This window comes from Phaethon lepturus, unplaced genomic scaffold, assembly GCF_000687285.1.
Source record: "Phaethon lepturus isolate BGI_N335 unplaced genomic scaffold, ASM68728v1 scaffold38102, whole genome shotgun sequence".
In the NCBI taxonomy this organism is placed as follows: Eukaryota; Metazoa; Chordata; class Aves; order Phaethontiformes; family Phaethontidae; genus Phaethon; species Phaethon lepturus.
Genome location: NW_010521896.1, coordinates 1 through 13829, shown reverse-complemented (window position 1 = coordinate 13829; position 13829 = coordinate 1). Strand labels below are relative to the sequence as shown.

General features: G+C 55.1%; 2 protein-coding genes across 2 annotated transcripts; one reads left to right on the top strand and one right to left on the bottom strand.

The window, feature by feature from the left end:
* Positions 1-1796: 1796 nt before the first annotated feature.
* Positions 1797-9710, top strand: SDHC (succinate dehydrogenase complex, subunit C, integral membrane protein, 15kDa; the record flags this gene model as incomplete). Its single annotated transcript, XM_010281661.1, has 7 exons — positions 1797-1870; positions 3394-3462; positions 4136-4202; positions 4256-4357; positions 5181-5242; positions 7439-7602; positions 9606-9710. Coding segments are annotated over 7 exons (643 nt in total), but the record flags the coding sequence as incomplete, so codon positions are not given.
* A 2507-nt stretch (positions 9711-12217) lies between these two features.
* On the bottom strand, positions 12218-13825 carry CFAP126 (cilia and flagella associated protein 126; the record flags this gene model as incomplete). Its single annotated transcript, XM_010281660.1, has 3 exons — positions 12218-12733; positions 13460-13636; positions 13745-13825. Coding segments are annotated over 3 exons (774 nt in total), but the record flags the coding sequence as incomplete, so codon positions are not given.
* Between the last annotated feature and the right edge of the window lie 4 nt (positions 13826-13829).

The window sequence follows — 13829 nt, the reverse complement described above, 5'->3', positions numbered from 1 at the left end:
TGAGGCATCGCCCTCTCGGGCGGCTGAAGCGCGCTGTGCCTCCGCCGCAGCCAGCCGCCGGGGGCAGCCCTCGGGGTGCGAATGGTGAAGTGCGGAGCCGGGGCAGAGCAGGAGCCTGACCCCCTTGGGCTGTGGGGCAGCCGCCTGGGTGCTCTGCGGGGCCGAGATCAGCCCGGCTGTGGGTGAGGCTGGCGGTTTATTGCTGCGAGGAGGGCAACCCTGCTCCTTCCCGCTCCCTGCGTGCAATCTGTCCCCGTCCCTCGCTCCTGTGGCTCTTGGTGGCCTTGACTGAGTGGGCAAATGTCCACGTTACCACCCAGCTGGTGCTGCAGGGGTGTCGCCCCCCTCACGGGGCCACCTGACAGAGTGCTAGTGGCTTCATAGGAGCTCAGGGGGCCCATGCACAAGTATCTCCTGCCATGCTGAGCCGCAATGGGGAAGGCCGTTATGTTTGCTTGGCCTGAAGGCCCCTCTTCCCATCTACCACCCCCACTGGAAAGTTTTGTGCCTCCTTGAGGCTGTGACCATCCCCCTCCCAGCCTCTGTTTCTGACGTTCTTCTCTCTGATATCAGCCTGGAGACAGTGTTTGGAATTTCATTCTCTTAATTTATTCTCTTTCTAGCGGCGGTTGGAACCATCATGCTTTTGTGGAAAGCTCTTTGTTGTGTGTGTGCGTTTATTTAAAGCCAGGATCTGCTGGCAGCGGGAGAGGTGGGGGGGCTTCGATACCTGCTGGGAGGGTGCCCCACAGCTGCTGCTTGAAAAATAAGAGAGAAGTTGCACACTCTGGTTTGAAGCCTGCGCCTGATAAGTTCATCTCATGTCTGGTTCTGCTTGTCAGATGAAAAAGCATATATAATCACTTCTCATTTGCTTCCTCTGTGGCAAAATCTGAGTGATTTTTATAGACCTGTCTTGCAGGATAAATGTTAATGATGTCTATCGACGTGACACTGAGCTGATGCTGCTCCAGAGCTGTCCCCTGTGACTCCCAAAATTCTCCTCCTCAGCTAATGGAGCTGTATGGTGGGGTGTGTGCAGCCAGTGCTGTTCCACCGCTGGGTCTTTATAGATGTCTCATTTGAGCTGCTGCTTTACACTTGTCCTTTTCCAGCCCTGCGTGAGCGGCTGTGCTCTGTAAAGTCCCCGATAATTAACGCCGTCTGGGGGTCCCCTGAGTCTTTGCACCCTCCTCAGGCACGGGGCAGAGCGGGAGTTGACTAAGGTGTCGTGGGAAGCTCTCAGCAGGGGTCCAGAGAATCCTTTTTTAGGGCTAATTCTTCTTTTTAAAAAAACATGTTTATCAGTGAACTGGAAGAAAATGCAAGTTAATGGAGGAAGACCCGGAGAAGATGCAACAACTTAGAGAATGATAAATAGTGAAAAGGACAGGTCCTTGGTACAGAGTGACCTTGATTGCTTAGCTGGAGGGCTGTGTTTTGCAAGGAATAGTCATTGCACTGAAGCAAGATTTAATGCTTTGCATCTAAAAAAAATATTAAAATTGAACCAAGAGGTTGGGGAGTTCTTGCTGGGGAGTTTAGCTTTGAAAAAATGCAAACATGTTGTGGATTTTATTCTTGTTTTGAATATTGTGTGTGATTCGGAGCCAGCCCTCCCTCTTCCACCCCCTGGCCCCCAGAAGAGGTGTTGAGTGGCTTCTGTAAAGGGAGAGATGAAGTAGGTTGTGCCTTTTAATCTGGAAAAGAGGACTGAGGGGGGCATGAGCGAGGTGTATAAATCATTAATGGTTTGTGGGTAGACATTTATCGTTCACCTCCTCTCCCCTACCCAGGAACTGGGAGGTGGCGACCGATGCTGGTCTGCGGAGACTCGGGGACAAGCAGGGAGTGGACTCTCTGCGTCTGGGTAAGACATGAGAATTCCTGGTGAAAGCTGGGGGGTTGTCAGGTAGCAATACCATTTGTTACAGACCAGAACCCTCTGGTGTGGGAAGTGTGTGAGCTGCACATGGTAGTGGGTGCTCCTGCGTGTTTCCTGAGACTTTTCTCTGTGGATCCATTGTCAGCTGCTCTCTGATGCGAATGTGGGCTTGGTGGAGGTTTGGCTGGGCTCAGCCATTGCTGTGTCCTCATGAAGCTCTTGGTCCAGCTGTCAGGCCACACTTCAGCGAGGGTGTTGATAAGCTAGAGACAGTTCAAAGAAGGGCTTTCAATCGGAAATGTTGCACTGCAGCATGGGGTGGACAGACACCAGGACACCTTCCTAAAAAACTGCTGTCTTTCAAGTCCAGCCTTTGAACGTGAGGGAGGATTTTGAAAGGAAACATCCTAATGATCATTTACACAGGAACTTGGAGTGGTTAATAATAATGACTTTTGTTTTGCATTTACACCTGGTGGAGAGCTGACCTCCAGATGTTTTTCCTACCATGTCCTTGAGACTGGCTGTAGGACAACTGAAGAACAGCAGAACTTCGTTTATCTACCGCTGTTACTGAAACAGCAGGAGATGCTGGTACAGATGCTTGTGGGTTTGGGAAGATTAATTAGTGTTTGTCGTTGTGCTGCAGAAGAGCATGCCAAACGTTATTACACACCTCGTTCTTGTGTTGTCAGGAAAGGCAGCGCTGCCTGTTACACTTTGTCCTGCAGAGGAGCAGGCGCCACAGATTCCAGCCCACATCTGCAAACGCTCGAGCTGTGCTGGGCTGGGCGCCTGTTCCTCCCCGTTCCTGGAGAGATGCCCTTGAATGTCAGAGCCGCAGTTACTACAATCGCTCTGCAGAGAGCAGCTCCCACTCCTTCGGGCACCACAAAATCCCTTGTTACCTCCCGTCCTGAGCCTCGGCTCGGGTGAAACACTGTGTGCGCTGGGCTGTGACAGTGACCACCCATCTCATTGGTGCTTGGAGCTCAATGAATGGCAGCAGCAAAACGCTGTAATGAAAACAAGTGTTTGGAGGAAGGGGGGTTGATGTCTTCATCTTTGGACGCGTGGGGAGCAGTGGCCTGAACCAGCCCTTTCTGTCGAGTGTAGCAGATGCACCTTTCTGGGGATGTGCGCTGCCCGCCCCGATAATTGCTGTAGTGAGAGTGAAAAATGGACTGCCTCAGCATCCTCTGTGAGCTTAAAGTGCTGTTTATGTCTGTCTTACAAACAAGGTATTACAGCTGAACAGGCTAATTACAGGGTGTTGTAAAGAATGAACCCCTGGGCAGAGTCTAGAGATTCTAGTTAAGAGCTCAATGTAAGAGTGAGAAGATTTTCGGAGGAACAGCCCAGATCCTTTCGTGTTAAGATTGATTTTAAGATACGAACCACCGTATTGTACCATACGAAGTGGTAAATCCCCTCCCCAGTCCCCTATCACTGGCATTTTCAGGTGGTTTTTTGGCACTCACAAAGCCTTTCTATCTTCTCTCTTGCAGATGTGTCAGTCGGCGATGCCTGCTGGCTCGGCTTGGCCCTGGCCTTTCTGTGCGACAGTGAGTCTGAGAGTAACGGGATTAAATTCTTCCCCGAGGGATCCTGTCTAAGGCTTTGAGGCATGCGTGCGCTTAGTAATTCTGGTCAATCAATGCCATGTGTTGGCTGGGCACTTACTGCTGTATGCCACCACAAGGGCACAGCCTATTTACAGAGGGGCTGGGGCTTGTGGGTGGGGATGAAGGGAGAGCCTGGCTGGCTGCTGAGGTGAGCCTGGGTCTCTCGCAGGGGCGGTGGTATCCCTGTCACCCCTCTGTGCCACTCTGTGTGAGAGCTTTGCACCTGAGGAGGGCTGGGAGCTGCAGAATCCCTCTTTTTCCTGTGCTTCGTGCTGCCGGGCTTAGGGAGAAATAGTTATTTTCTGCTAAATTGGGCTGTAAGTGTAATTGCTGTGTAATCTTGGGAACATTAAATTACAAGCTCTTTATTTGGTACAGTGTGCAATTACCGTGGCAGTAAAGAGCAGGTTGCATGTTATCAGTATTACACAATGTGTTATCTGATATCCTATACCCTGATTTGGGTGGTGCTGGGGGGTGGCTCGGCTCTGCTGCCTGAGTGGATTCCACTGCAGCAGCTTCCCATCCTGCGTATTATTATTATTATTCACTCGGGAGAGCTGGCAGCAATCCTCTCCTCACCCGTGTCCGTGCACAGCTGGAGCCATTCTTTGTGCTGCTGTAGACAAGGTCAGCCAGGAGCTTGTGTCCTGTGAGATGGAAAGCTGCTGCAGAGTTGCGAGGCGGAGCAGGTGGGGGTGAAATGCTGCCTGTATCCCTGCACCTCCCAACTCTTCTTTTGCAGTGTTGTCCCCATGGGAACGACAGCCAAGGAGGAGATGGCCCGCTTCTGGGAGAAGAACACCAAGTCCAATCGTCCCTTGTCCCCTCATGTCACCATTTACAAGTAAGAGCCTCTTGACCTCCACAGCTTCACACTGGGTCACCTCTGGGCTCTGGCATCCGACAGCCCCGTCCCCGGAGGCACCCTTGGGTGGGAGGGCTGTGCATGTTCCCGCTGTTGCTTCAGGCAGAGGATGAGGAAACCCTCTGAATTGCACTGTGAACAGTCTGAGCTGTGTGTGGGAATCACAGCTTCCCCCTCTGGAGCTGATGACATTCACTGTTTTTATACAGGCTGTTGTAGAGGGGTACAGTCCCCCCAGAGCTGCACCTCAATTTGCTCGGGCAGGGCAGCGTTTCCAGATGTGTTATTGAAAGGCAGCTGCCTTCGTGGAGGGCGGTTGTGCAGAATGGCTCATCCCGCTGCGGAGTTGGCAGTCCTCAGGGGTAGAGGCAGGAGGCCAACTTGGGGGCCTCGGGTTCCCTCCTCAGAAAGGTGACGGCTTCTTTGGGGCCGGATCCATCACTTTTCCAGTTTCTCTCATTTGTCTGTGAGCCTGGATGCCCAAACCCTGCACCTTTGTTCCTCAACTGCAGGAGCATTACAGTCTTCTCCTGTTTCATCTCCCTTTAAGCTTTCTCAGCAGACGCCCTTCCCCTTCCCAAACCCGTGTCAGTGGCATTTGCCATTCCCAAGCTGCCTCTGCAAATTCCCCTGTCTCTCCCCTTTTGCTCTGGCTGGATTCCGTGAATAACTCTGAGTGCTGAAGTACCCGCCCAGCAGCATGGAGCTGTCTAGGAATAGACGGGCTGTGCTTTGTCCCGCGGCCTTGGAGGCCTCCCTGGTATTGTACCCTGTTTTGCTGACACAGTTGGTTGTTTTTCAGGTGGTCCCTGCCCATGGCGATGTCCATCACGCACCGGGGCACCGGTGTTGCGCTCAGCTTAGGTGCGTGCACCTCCCACCTGCTTATGGGGGCTGCGGGAGGGAAGACCCCTCTGACTCAGAGACGTGACTCCAGGTGGATGTTTTCTCTCCTCTGTCCCCAGCTTCAGCAATGGGTTTTCTCCTGGGAAACCTGTGCTTTGTCCTCTCCTTTTCTCCATCCCCTGAATATTTCCCCACCCCCATTTCTCTGTCCCTGGGTCCTCTTGTGCTGCGAGTGCCTCCAGTCCTGCAAAGGCAGCGATGCTCCCCTTTATGTAAAAGCCTTTGCAGCAGTTGGCCTGGCCTGGCAGCTTTCTTTGGGGCCTTCCCCAGCCTGGAAAAAGCTGATGTGCTGCTCCCGTTCTCAGCCCTTCTCTTCTGGGGCTCTTTTTTGCTGGTTTACCCTTACAGGAGATCCTGTGCGAGGGAAAGACTGACAGGCAGACAGAACTCAGCATTTGGCTTAGCACAGGTAGATTTTTCAGCTTCCTGGGAGTGGCTGCTGCTTTCCTAGAGATCCTGGTGGGGGAGAAGGTGGTGCCAGCATCAAAACTAAAAAACTCCCTCCAGCAATTTGACTTGCATAGTTTGACTGAGTGATAGGATGTCTAACTGTGAAAGGCTGTTTTATTTCCATTAATGCCCTCTCATGGCAGCAGGCAGGTGCTTCTCTGGTAGTTCCCTGTTGAGGGCAGGGAGCTGGGTTGGTGTTTGCAAGAAGGGCAGAGAGTGAAGGCGCTCAAGAGATTTGCAGGGCTGAGGACTTGTGTTCTTCACTAAGCAGACTGAGAGGGAGCTGCAAAGGCTGCAGCCTGCGCTTCTCAGTCTGGCCTCCCATGAGGACTTGGGAGTTGGGCTCTCAGAAAAGGGCACCCATGCGCCCTCCTGCTCCCACATCCACACGGTAGAGCCCTGGTGAGGGCTCGGCTCTGCCCCCAGGCTCTGCTCCTGCCAGGCCAGCCGGCTCGTGCCCAGCTCTGCCTTGCAAAGAGCGACATGCATCCTCTGCAGCAGAGCAGAGGCTCTGAGCACGGCAAGGTGACTTTGCCTGCATGCACCCTGTGAGCCCAGCTGGCTCCTTCAGGGTGGCTGCATGCCCTGCTCCATGTGTGAATCCAGGGCATTGCATAGCAGCCACGCTGGCACCACCCCGCTTAGGGATTTTATCTCCAGGAGCTTGGGATGTGCTTGGCCCCATGGGCTGCGATCCTTGTCCAGCTTGCTGTCAAGTTGGCCGCTTCACTGTGGCTTTTCTGCTCTGATCCATCAGCCTCTGCTGGTGGGGAAATCATCTCCTTCCCAGGCTGATGGAGCACGAAGGAACATTGCTTCTGCCGACCACAGCTCAGCAGCTAGGAGAAGGAGGGGGAAGTGTTCAACTCCTCTCTCCATCAAGGCCTGTAATTACAGGAGCCTCTGACTTCCTGCGCTTCTTGCTGGGCGAACACAAAGGCCATTGAGGAGACAAGTGACTGAGCGCGGAAGCAGCTGGTTGACTTGTGCTGCCAGCGCTGGCCTCAGCCGAGGTGCTCAAGCTAGCGTGCTGCAGTGTAATCAGGCACTATTGAGCGGAGGGTGAATCGCGACTTAGCTGACTGCTGGCTGCGATCGTTCCCATTCTTTTGGTAGCACCATCTGGAGACACCCTCTTGGCCTAGATATGAGGAGAAGCTGCTGCAGCTCCTGCAGCTAGCGCAGCCACGCGTGTCAGGCTGCCTCTTTGTCTGCCGGTTCCTTTGCTGGTCCCCACCATGGCAGCCTTGCTAGATTGCTGCCTGTGTCAGGGGCTGGTAGCGGAGGGGTTTCTGTCCTGAGATGTGGACTTTGTTGAAGAGCTGCCACCTTAGATTTCCAAACTTCATTGTCCCTTTAACCGTGAATTTGGGCTGGTTTGGTTGCAATTGCATGAGCTCACAGCAGTTTGGTCTCTGTTCTATGAGTGAGTAATGCAGCCCCTGGTGGAGGACCCAGATTCAGGATGCTGCTGCCTCACTTTGAGTCCTCAGCACCCCAGGGCACATTGTCACAGTGCAGCTGGCACTGCCACCAGACAGGCAGAGCCCTTCTCCCTCCTCCTCCTCCCTCCGTAGGCTGCCATGAGCTGATGGTGGTTCAGGCTGTGTCACCAAACCAGAGATGTGGCCTGGGGCTCTTTGCAGGCATTGAGGGGCTGGTAATGCTTCTGCTGGCTTGACCTGCAGGCTTTGTCTTTCTCAGGAGTCTCCCTCTTCAGTCTGGCTGCCCTGCTGCTCCCAGAACAGTTTCCCCACTACCTGGCCATGGTGAAGTCACTCAGCCTGGGGCCTGCTCTCATCTACTCTGCTAAGTTTGCTCTGGCTTTTCCCTTCTCCTACCACACCTGGAATGGAGTCCGACACCTTGTGAGTAGCCCCTGTGAGGGGCTGTGCGCATGCTCGGGGGGTGCAAAGGAAGGGAAGTGTCTGCCAACTGTGGGAGTGCCAGATGCGGCATCTGGGAAGGTGCCCTTGGAGATGGGAATTAGTCACCTCAAGTGCTTCTGAACCTCAGTGCTATTTTTGGGTACATTTAAGTTGAAAAGAGCATCACTATGCTGGTGCTTCACTGGGCGGCACATCTGGCTGAAGCATCCCCCTGCCTCTCCTTGGCTGCGGGAGATGGATGAGGGGTGGCAGGAGCAGCGTTACAGCCGGAGGATGTGTCCCCAGAGCTGCAGGCTTGAGCCCTGCAGAAGTGCCACCTGTTGCTTGTTATCTCGCCCTCGTCATGCAGCTGTTGTGCTGTGATCTTTCAAGTGTTTTATAGTATTTAATGAGCCCAGAAGACATGTGGCAGAGGATTGGAGGCAGCGCTGCCTGCACAGAAAGTAACCTGTTATGTTTGCCCGGTGCTGAAGTGTGAAACAAGCATCTCTGTTCAGCTGAGCTTCCTGTGTTTGACAAAAGAGGGGGAGCCGGAGAGCTGAGAGTTTCTTGCTGGGAACAGTACAAGATGTGCTGCTTTTTGTAGTCAATTTTGTGTTTTCTGTAGCTCCAGATAGGTTTGATTTTTATGGGAGCAAATTGCAAAGGCAGCTGGCCCGGAGCGTGACACAATCCTTCTGCTCTGGGCCAGGGGAGCATCATGTGCAAAGCCATGCTGTAGAAGTGGGCTCGTGCTGCAGGCGATGACAGCTTCCAGTGTTTCCAGCACAGAAACATGGGACTTGAGCACTGTTGGATGTTGCATCCTGTACCTGAGAGCAGCTATTATGAGGTTCTTGTGTCAGAGTGCTGGGAGGTGCCTGGCCAAGCTGTTGGGGTGAACAACAGCCATGTGCTGTGAGAGGAGCCCCCTCTGTGGGCCCTTGGGCCAGCCAGTGGCCAGCTAGCAGTGCTGTTAGTGCTCGTTACCTGCTTTTTAAGCACTCAGCGTTGGACGAGGTCTCAGAGCACAGGGCCTGCAGCTGGCTGAGCCCTGCTTGCTCATGGAGGTGCTGTCGGGCAAATGGAGCAGTCATAACCGGCTGCTTGTTCAGAGCATCGTGAGTCAAATGTGTGCTGAAGTCTCTGACTGCACATATATATTAGGATGCCAATTAAATTGTCTGAGAAGGAAACCAGCAGCGTTGGCCCCCCGCTGCGCTCTGCAGCACAGCCCATTGATGACAGAAGGAGAGTCAACAGGGAGCAGGTTCAGTTTAGTGCCTTTGCCCCAGGTGCTTCTCTGCTTTGAGCCCCAGGGGCTTGCTGGCAGGCTGGGAGGAGGTGTGTGCTCCCCAGGCTGCCCTCAGCCACCCTGCTTTTGCTTGGCCAAAGTCAGGTGAGAGGCGCAAACCCATATGCGATACCTGGGAACTGAGGACGCCCAGCTCCGCGGTGCCATTCCACCATCCCTCCTTGCCGTACGGGCTCAGCCTGGCCTCCACGGCTCACACCGTACCCCAGGGATGTACGCAGAGGTGCTGGGGGCTGTGGCTCATCTCCACCTACTCTGCTCTGCCCCCAGGGATATTAGCGCTGCCTCAGATCTGCGGATTGCACCGTGCTTTATAACCTATTTCTGTCAGCAGGAGAGAAGCAAGCGGAGAGCAGCTGCTGCTTTTGAAGTGAACCTGGTGTGCTGCGGCTGCTGGGGATTCAGGAGAGCTCACAGGCAGCTTTTCCAATAGATGGGGGGCTTGGTGGGGAATAAACTTCCTCTGGCACAGCACACATGTGCCTGCACCCAGGGAGACCCCTGCCCATTACCTGCAGTGATGAACACTTGCAGCCCTCCCTCTGCTATGTACCTGATGGTTCAGAGGCTGTTTTTCAGAGTGGTCTTGCTAGCTTTTATCAAAAAGACGTGCCTTTCTGCCTGTGTCCAGCACATCCCCCATCAGCCCTGTTGAATTCACCCTGCTGTGTCTCTTCTCTCCCTGCAGGCATGGGACATGGGGAAGGGGTTCAAGATCCCCCAGGTCAACCAGTCTGGGGTGCTGGTCCTGGTCTTGACCCTGCTCTCCTCCGCTGGCCTTGCAGCAATGTGAAGGTGCCTCCTGGTTGACGGCCTCCCGTTTTTGGTTTTTTTTTTTTTTTTTTTTATTGGAAGATTTCCTCCGTCCTGGCCCACCTCAAGACGTGTGTGGGGAGGGAGGCGAGAGGACAGACTCCCGAGTAAACTACAACTATTTGGGGAAGGTGGCACTTGCCCTCCTCATGAATCTTGTGGATGATCAGAGTTGCTTTTCATTAGCACGCGCCGTGTGCTTGACCCCCTGTCAAGGGGCACAGGCCAGGCTGTCTCCTGCTGTGCTGCACGCTGGAGCAGCCGCAGAAAGCTGGGCACAAATCAACAGCTGATTCTGGCACATTCAGTCACTTGCAGAGAACTGCCTAGCTTCTTCCAGGCAAACTCCAGGGCGTTTCTTTTCTCTGCTCTGTCCCCAGGCTTGAGACAATGCAGAATCTGTGTCCCCACAGGTCCGAGTGGGCTCGGGGATGGCTGCTAGTGCGTGTGTAGGCCCAACGCAGGACAAGCATCTCCATTGAGGCAGCCCGTGCCAGGGCAGGGAGAGCAGGCGGAGCTGCCAACGCCAGCACCCGTGAAGGGAATGGGTGATCGGTGCCGTCAGGGTGCTGCACCGGGACCCTGCGCTTTCCGAGCCTGGCAGCATGAGCCAGCCGGGATGGAGTGCTTAGACCTGCAGAGGTTCAGTCCCGACTCCTTATCCTTGAAAATGTTGCGATTCAGCCAGCTTTGGGGCCCTGGAGCCCCTGCCAGTGTAAATGTCTTATTTTCCCCTATTAGAAAGTTATTCTGTGTCTCGCACGAGGGGAGGGATGTGGTTTTCTGGTAGCATGTTGCCACCAGCTCTCATTTCAGCACTTGCCATTTGTCCACCTTTGCAATAAAGCAGCCTTGATCCTCCACACTGAGCCACTGAGTTTGTTGTCTGTGCTTGACACTGTTTGCTTAGGCAAAGTCGGCCTGGAAAGGGGTGTTTTGCTCCGAGATCCAGGGAGTTGCCACTTCCCAAAGGAGCTGGCTGATGGAAAAACAAACTGTTTGCAGTGTTTAGAGGCAGGTGTAGAGCCTGACCTTTGGAGCTGGTGGGTGCAGGGTTGACTTGTCTGTGAAACGCTCCCAGGCTGGCAGAAAGGGATTTCCTACCTGGACTGTGGTTGGTTGTGCTGGTACAAAGGCCTGCACCAGGTCCAGGAGCTTTTTGCTCAAATTGGACAATTTTTAACGCTTGCCACTGGGAGCAAAGCTTTGCAAAGAGGACGCTCCCCAGCAGGAGCTCTGTCATGCTTTCCTGTTCCAGTGAGGGTCTTGTCTCTGTTTCAGGAAGGATCCTCCTTCCTGTTCACATCATCAGCCAGCAAAATGTCAGCTTTATGGGGAACATTTGCTCTCCTCATCGGGCTTTTATGGAGACCTGAAGTGGCAGGAGGGGAGCCAGTGTAATAAAGTGCTCCAGGATCCCTCACGCTGGCCAGGATTGTTTCCATGCAATTGCTTTTACTTCTGCCACCGATCGGAGCCTGGTCCCTCCCACTTGCTCAGCTCCTCTGCCTGCCTGCTGGACCTAACAAATCTGCCACTCCTTTAATTAGCAGAAGGCATCGCAGCCCTGAGGGGACGTGCAGCCTCAGAGATGAGAAATCACAAAGAAGGAAAAACTGTCTGCTGTCAGCATGGCAGAGGGAGAAGATGTACAGCCGAATCCCATTCGGTGTAGCGGCATGCCCCAGCAGGAGAGAGCTTCTCCTGGGTGAAAATGAGTATCTTTTAGCTTTAAACCAATTACTTCCTGCAGTTGCTGAAATGGCTTTTATTTGGAAGCCACTTCTGCTTGCTAATGAGCTATTCTGTAGTGCTTGCCAGCTGCTAACAAAGTTAGACTTTGCTGCATCTCTCAGCTGCGCTTCACAGACTTTATTTCCCTTCTGTGAGCAGTGGCAGGGGGCTGGCAGCACTGCCCTGTGGCTGGAGCAGACGAGAAATGAAGCCAGACATGCCTTTCTTCCCCCAGAAGAGACCGCTCGAGGAATAGGTGAAACCAACCTGCAATGGTGAGGTTTCTGCTGCTCGGTGCAGGGAGAGGCTGGGTGAGCCGTGAGTGGCTCCAGGCCTGCGGCTGGTCCCATTTCCGATATGAGATGCTATTAAATGGGATGAGCTGAGATACAACCCGGAGAGAGCAGCATGTCTGACGCCGAAGCACCACGCACACCTGTGGAGCCTCGACCTGCCTGGGGCTCTGCCCTGAGCTACTGAAACAAAACATGGGGATTTATTTTTTTTAAACATGTATTTTTCCAAGTACCATGAAAACACAATTACAGGCCATGTGGTGCTGTCCCAGCGTCGGCCTCGCTCAGGCTTCTTTGACACGTTCCCCTTTCTCACCCTCGGGGGTAGGAAAGTGTTTTGTTTGTATGCATGTCTGAAGGGGTGGATGGTTTGTGGAGGAGGCCGAGAGAGACGAGGAGGGGAAAGGGAGGAGACCAAAGCCAGCTTTGAGCCCAGCACGAGATGGCCGCCCAGCTCTCACGCTTGCGGCACTTCCTCTGGGACCAGCCTCTTCCCATCCTGCACAAGGCAATGCCCTGAGCCCAGGGGATCTGCCCCCCAGGGCTTGGCCTCCACGGAGCCTGCCCGGCTGGGAGCAGGGACCTGCAGCAGTGTGGCTTGCCAAGGGCTGGCCTCCCTTGGAGTGGGGTGGATGGAGGCTGGGATTTTGGGGGAGCCGATGTCCCTGCGTCGGAGGTCTGTCACAGCAGGCTCTTGGGAGCGCGTGGTTTGTCCCCTGTGCTTGGCCTGCTGGGAGCAAGGCTGGTGCGCAGCCAGGGGCTGCGGGGACACATCTGCCTTCAGCTGGACCTCTGTGCAGCCGGGCTCACGGGAGGGCAGTGCCGCAGCCATGGCTGCTGCTCCAGGGCCAGGCGGCAACTCCAGCGGCTCCCCAGGGAAGTCCCTGGAGGGCTGGATCCCCTCACTGGATGTCCGACTGCTCCTTTGGGAAAGCTCCTTGGTGGTTTGCACGTCCAACTGAGGCTCTTGGGGCTGCGCGAGGGAGATGCATGCTATGCTCATGGAGCAAAGATGGGGATGGGGGGCAGTGGGAGAAGGCAGGGAGAACGGACTGGGCAGAAATGCTGGGGCAGGTGGGTCTGGGCCAGCTCCCACTGCAGTGGAAGGGCTTACTGCAGCGTTGAGCTCTGTGCTGGGCTCACTGCAGCACTTGGGGCAGGGGCTGCTCTGCCTGGGGACAAGGCACCCTTGCTGCGGTCCCCAGGGAAAAGCAGGGAGTGGAAAAGGGGTGCTGGGGGCTCCCAGAAACCCTGCACATAAAGGCAGCCCCTATTCTCAGATGCTTTTCTCCAGGAGGAGAGCGGCGGCTTGTGAGCGCCTCCTGCTGGCACAGCAGTGGCCCGGGCACCCTGCCAGCAGCGGGGAGATGAGCCCAGATTTGGGGTGAAGGCCAAGGGAGTCCCAACCTGAGAGCAAGGGGAGATGGTGGCCCAAGCACTGGGCACTGCCAGGCCGAGTGCATCCAGTTGGACCTACCAGCAGGTGCAAACTGGGCACATGGGAGGAAGGAGTCTGAAACAACCCCTGGGAGAGAGGGAAGAGGCAGAGGGAGCTGCAACGTGCAGCCCTGCCTCTGCTGCCTTCTCCTATCTCTTGCCCTTCCCTAGCCTGGTACGGGCCAAGGGTGGTACAAAATGCCACTGAAATCTGCTCGTGGGCTGGAGTGCTGTCCCTGGACCCCCAGAGAGGGGTACCTACCTTCCCAGTGATCTCCGTCCGGAGGCCGTTGCAGGCGTGGGTCAGGGCAGTGGGTTGGCGGATGTGGTCAATGAGCCGTGCAGCGGCAGCGGCTGAACGGGAGGTCAGGTCCAGCCTGGCTGGGGGAATCCTCGGCGGCATCTCCCAGGTCCCCACAAATGTGCCCCATGGGGAGGCCTGGGAAGAAGAGGGGCCTGGTGAGGGGTTTGGGGCCCCAAGGTGCCAGCTGAGGGGCAGGAGCTGCCACCTCTGTTCCCCCCATGGGTGCCCGTGGATCTGGCTCACCTGGGAGCGGGGCACAGTGGGGAGCAGGTGCCCCCGGTCATCAGCAACGATCAGCGCGGAGCCCTCTCGTGGCGAGGGGTGCTGG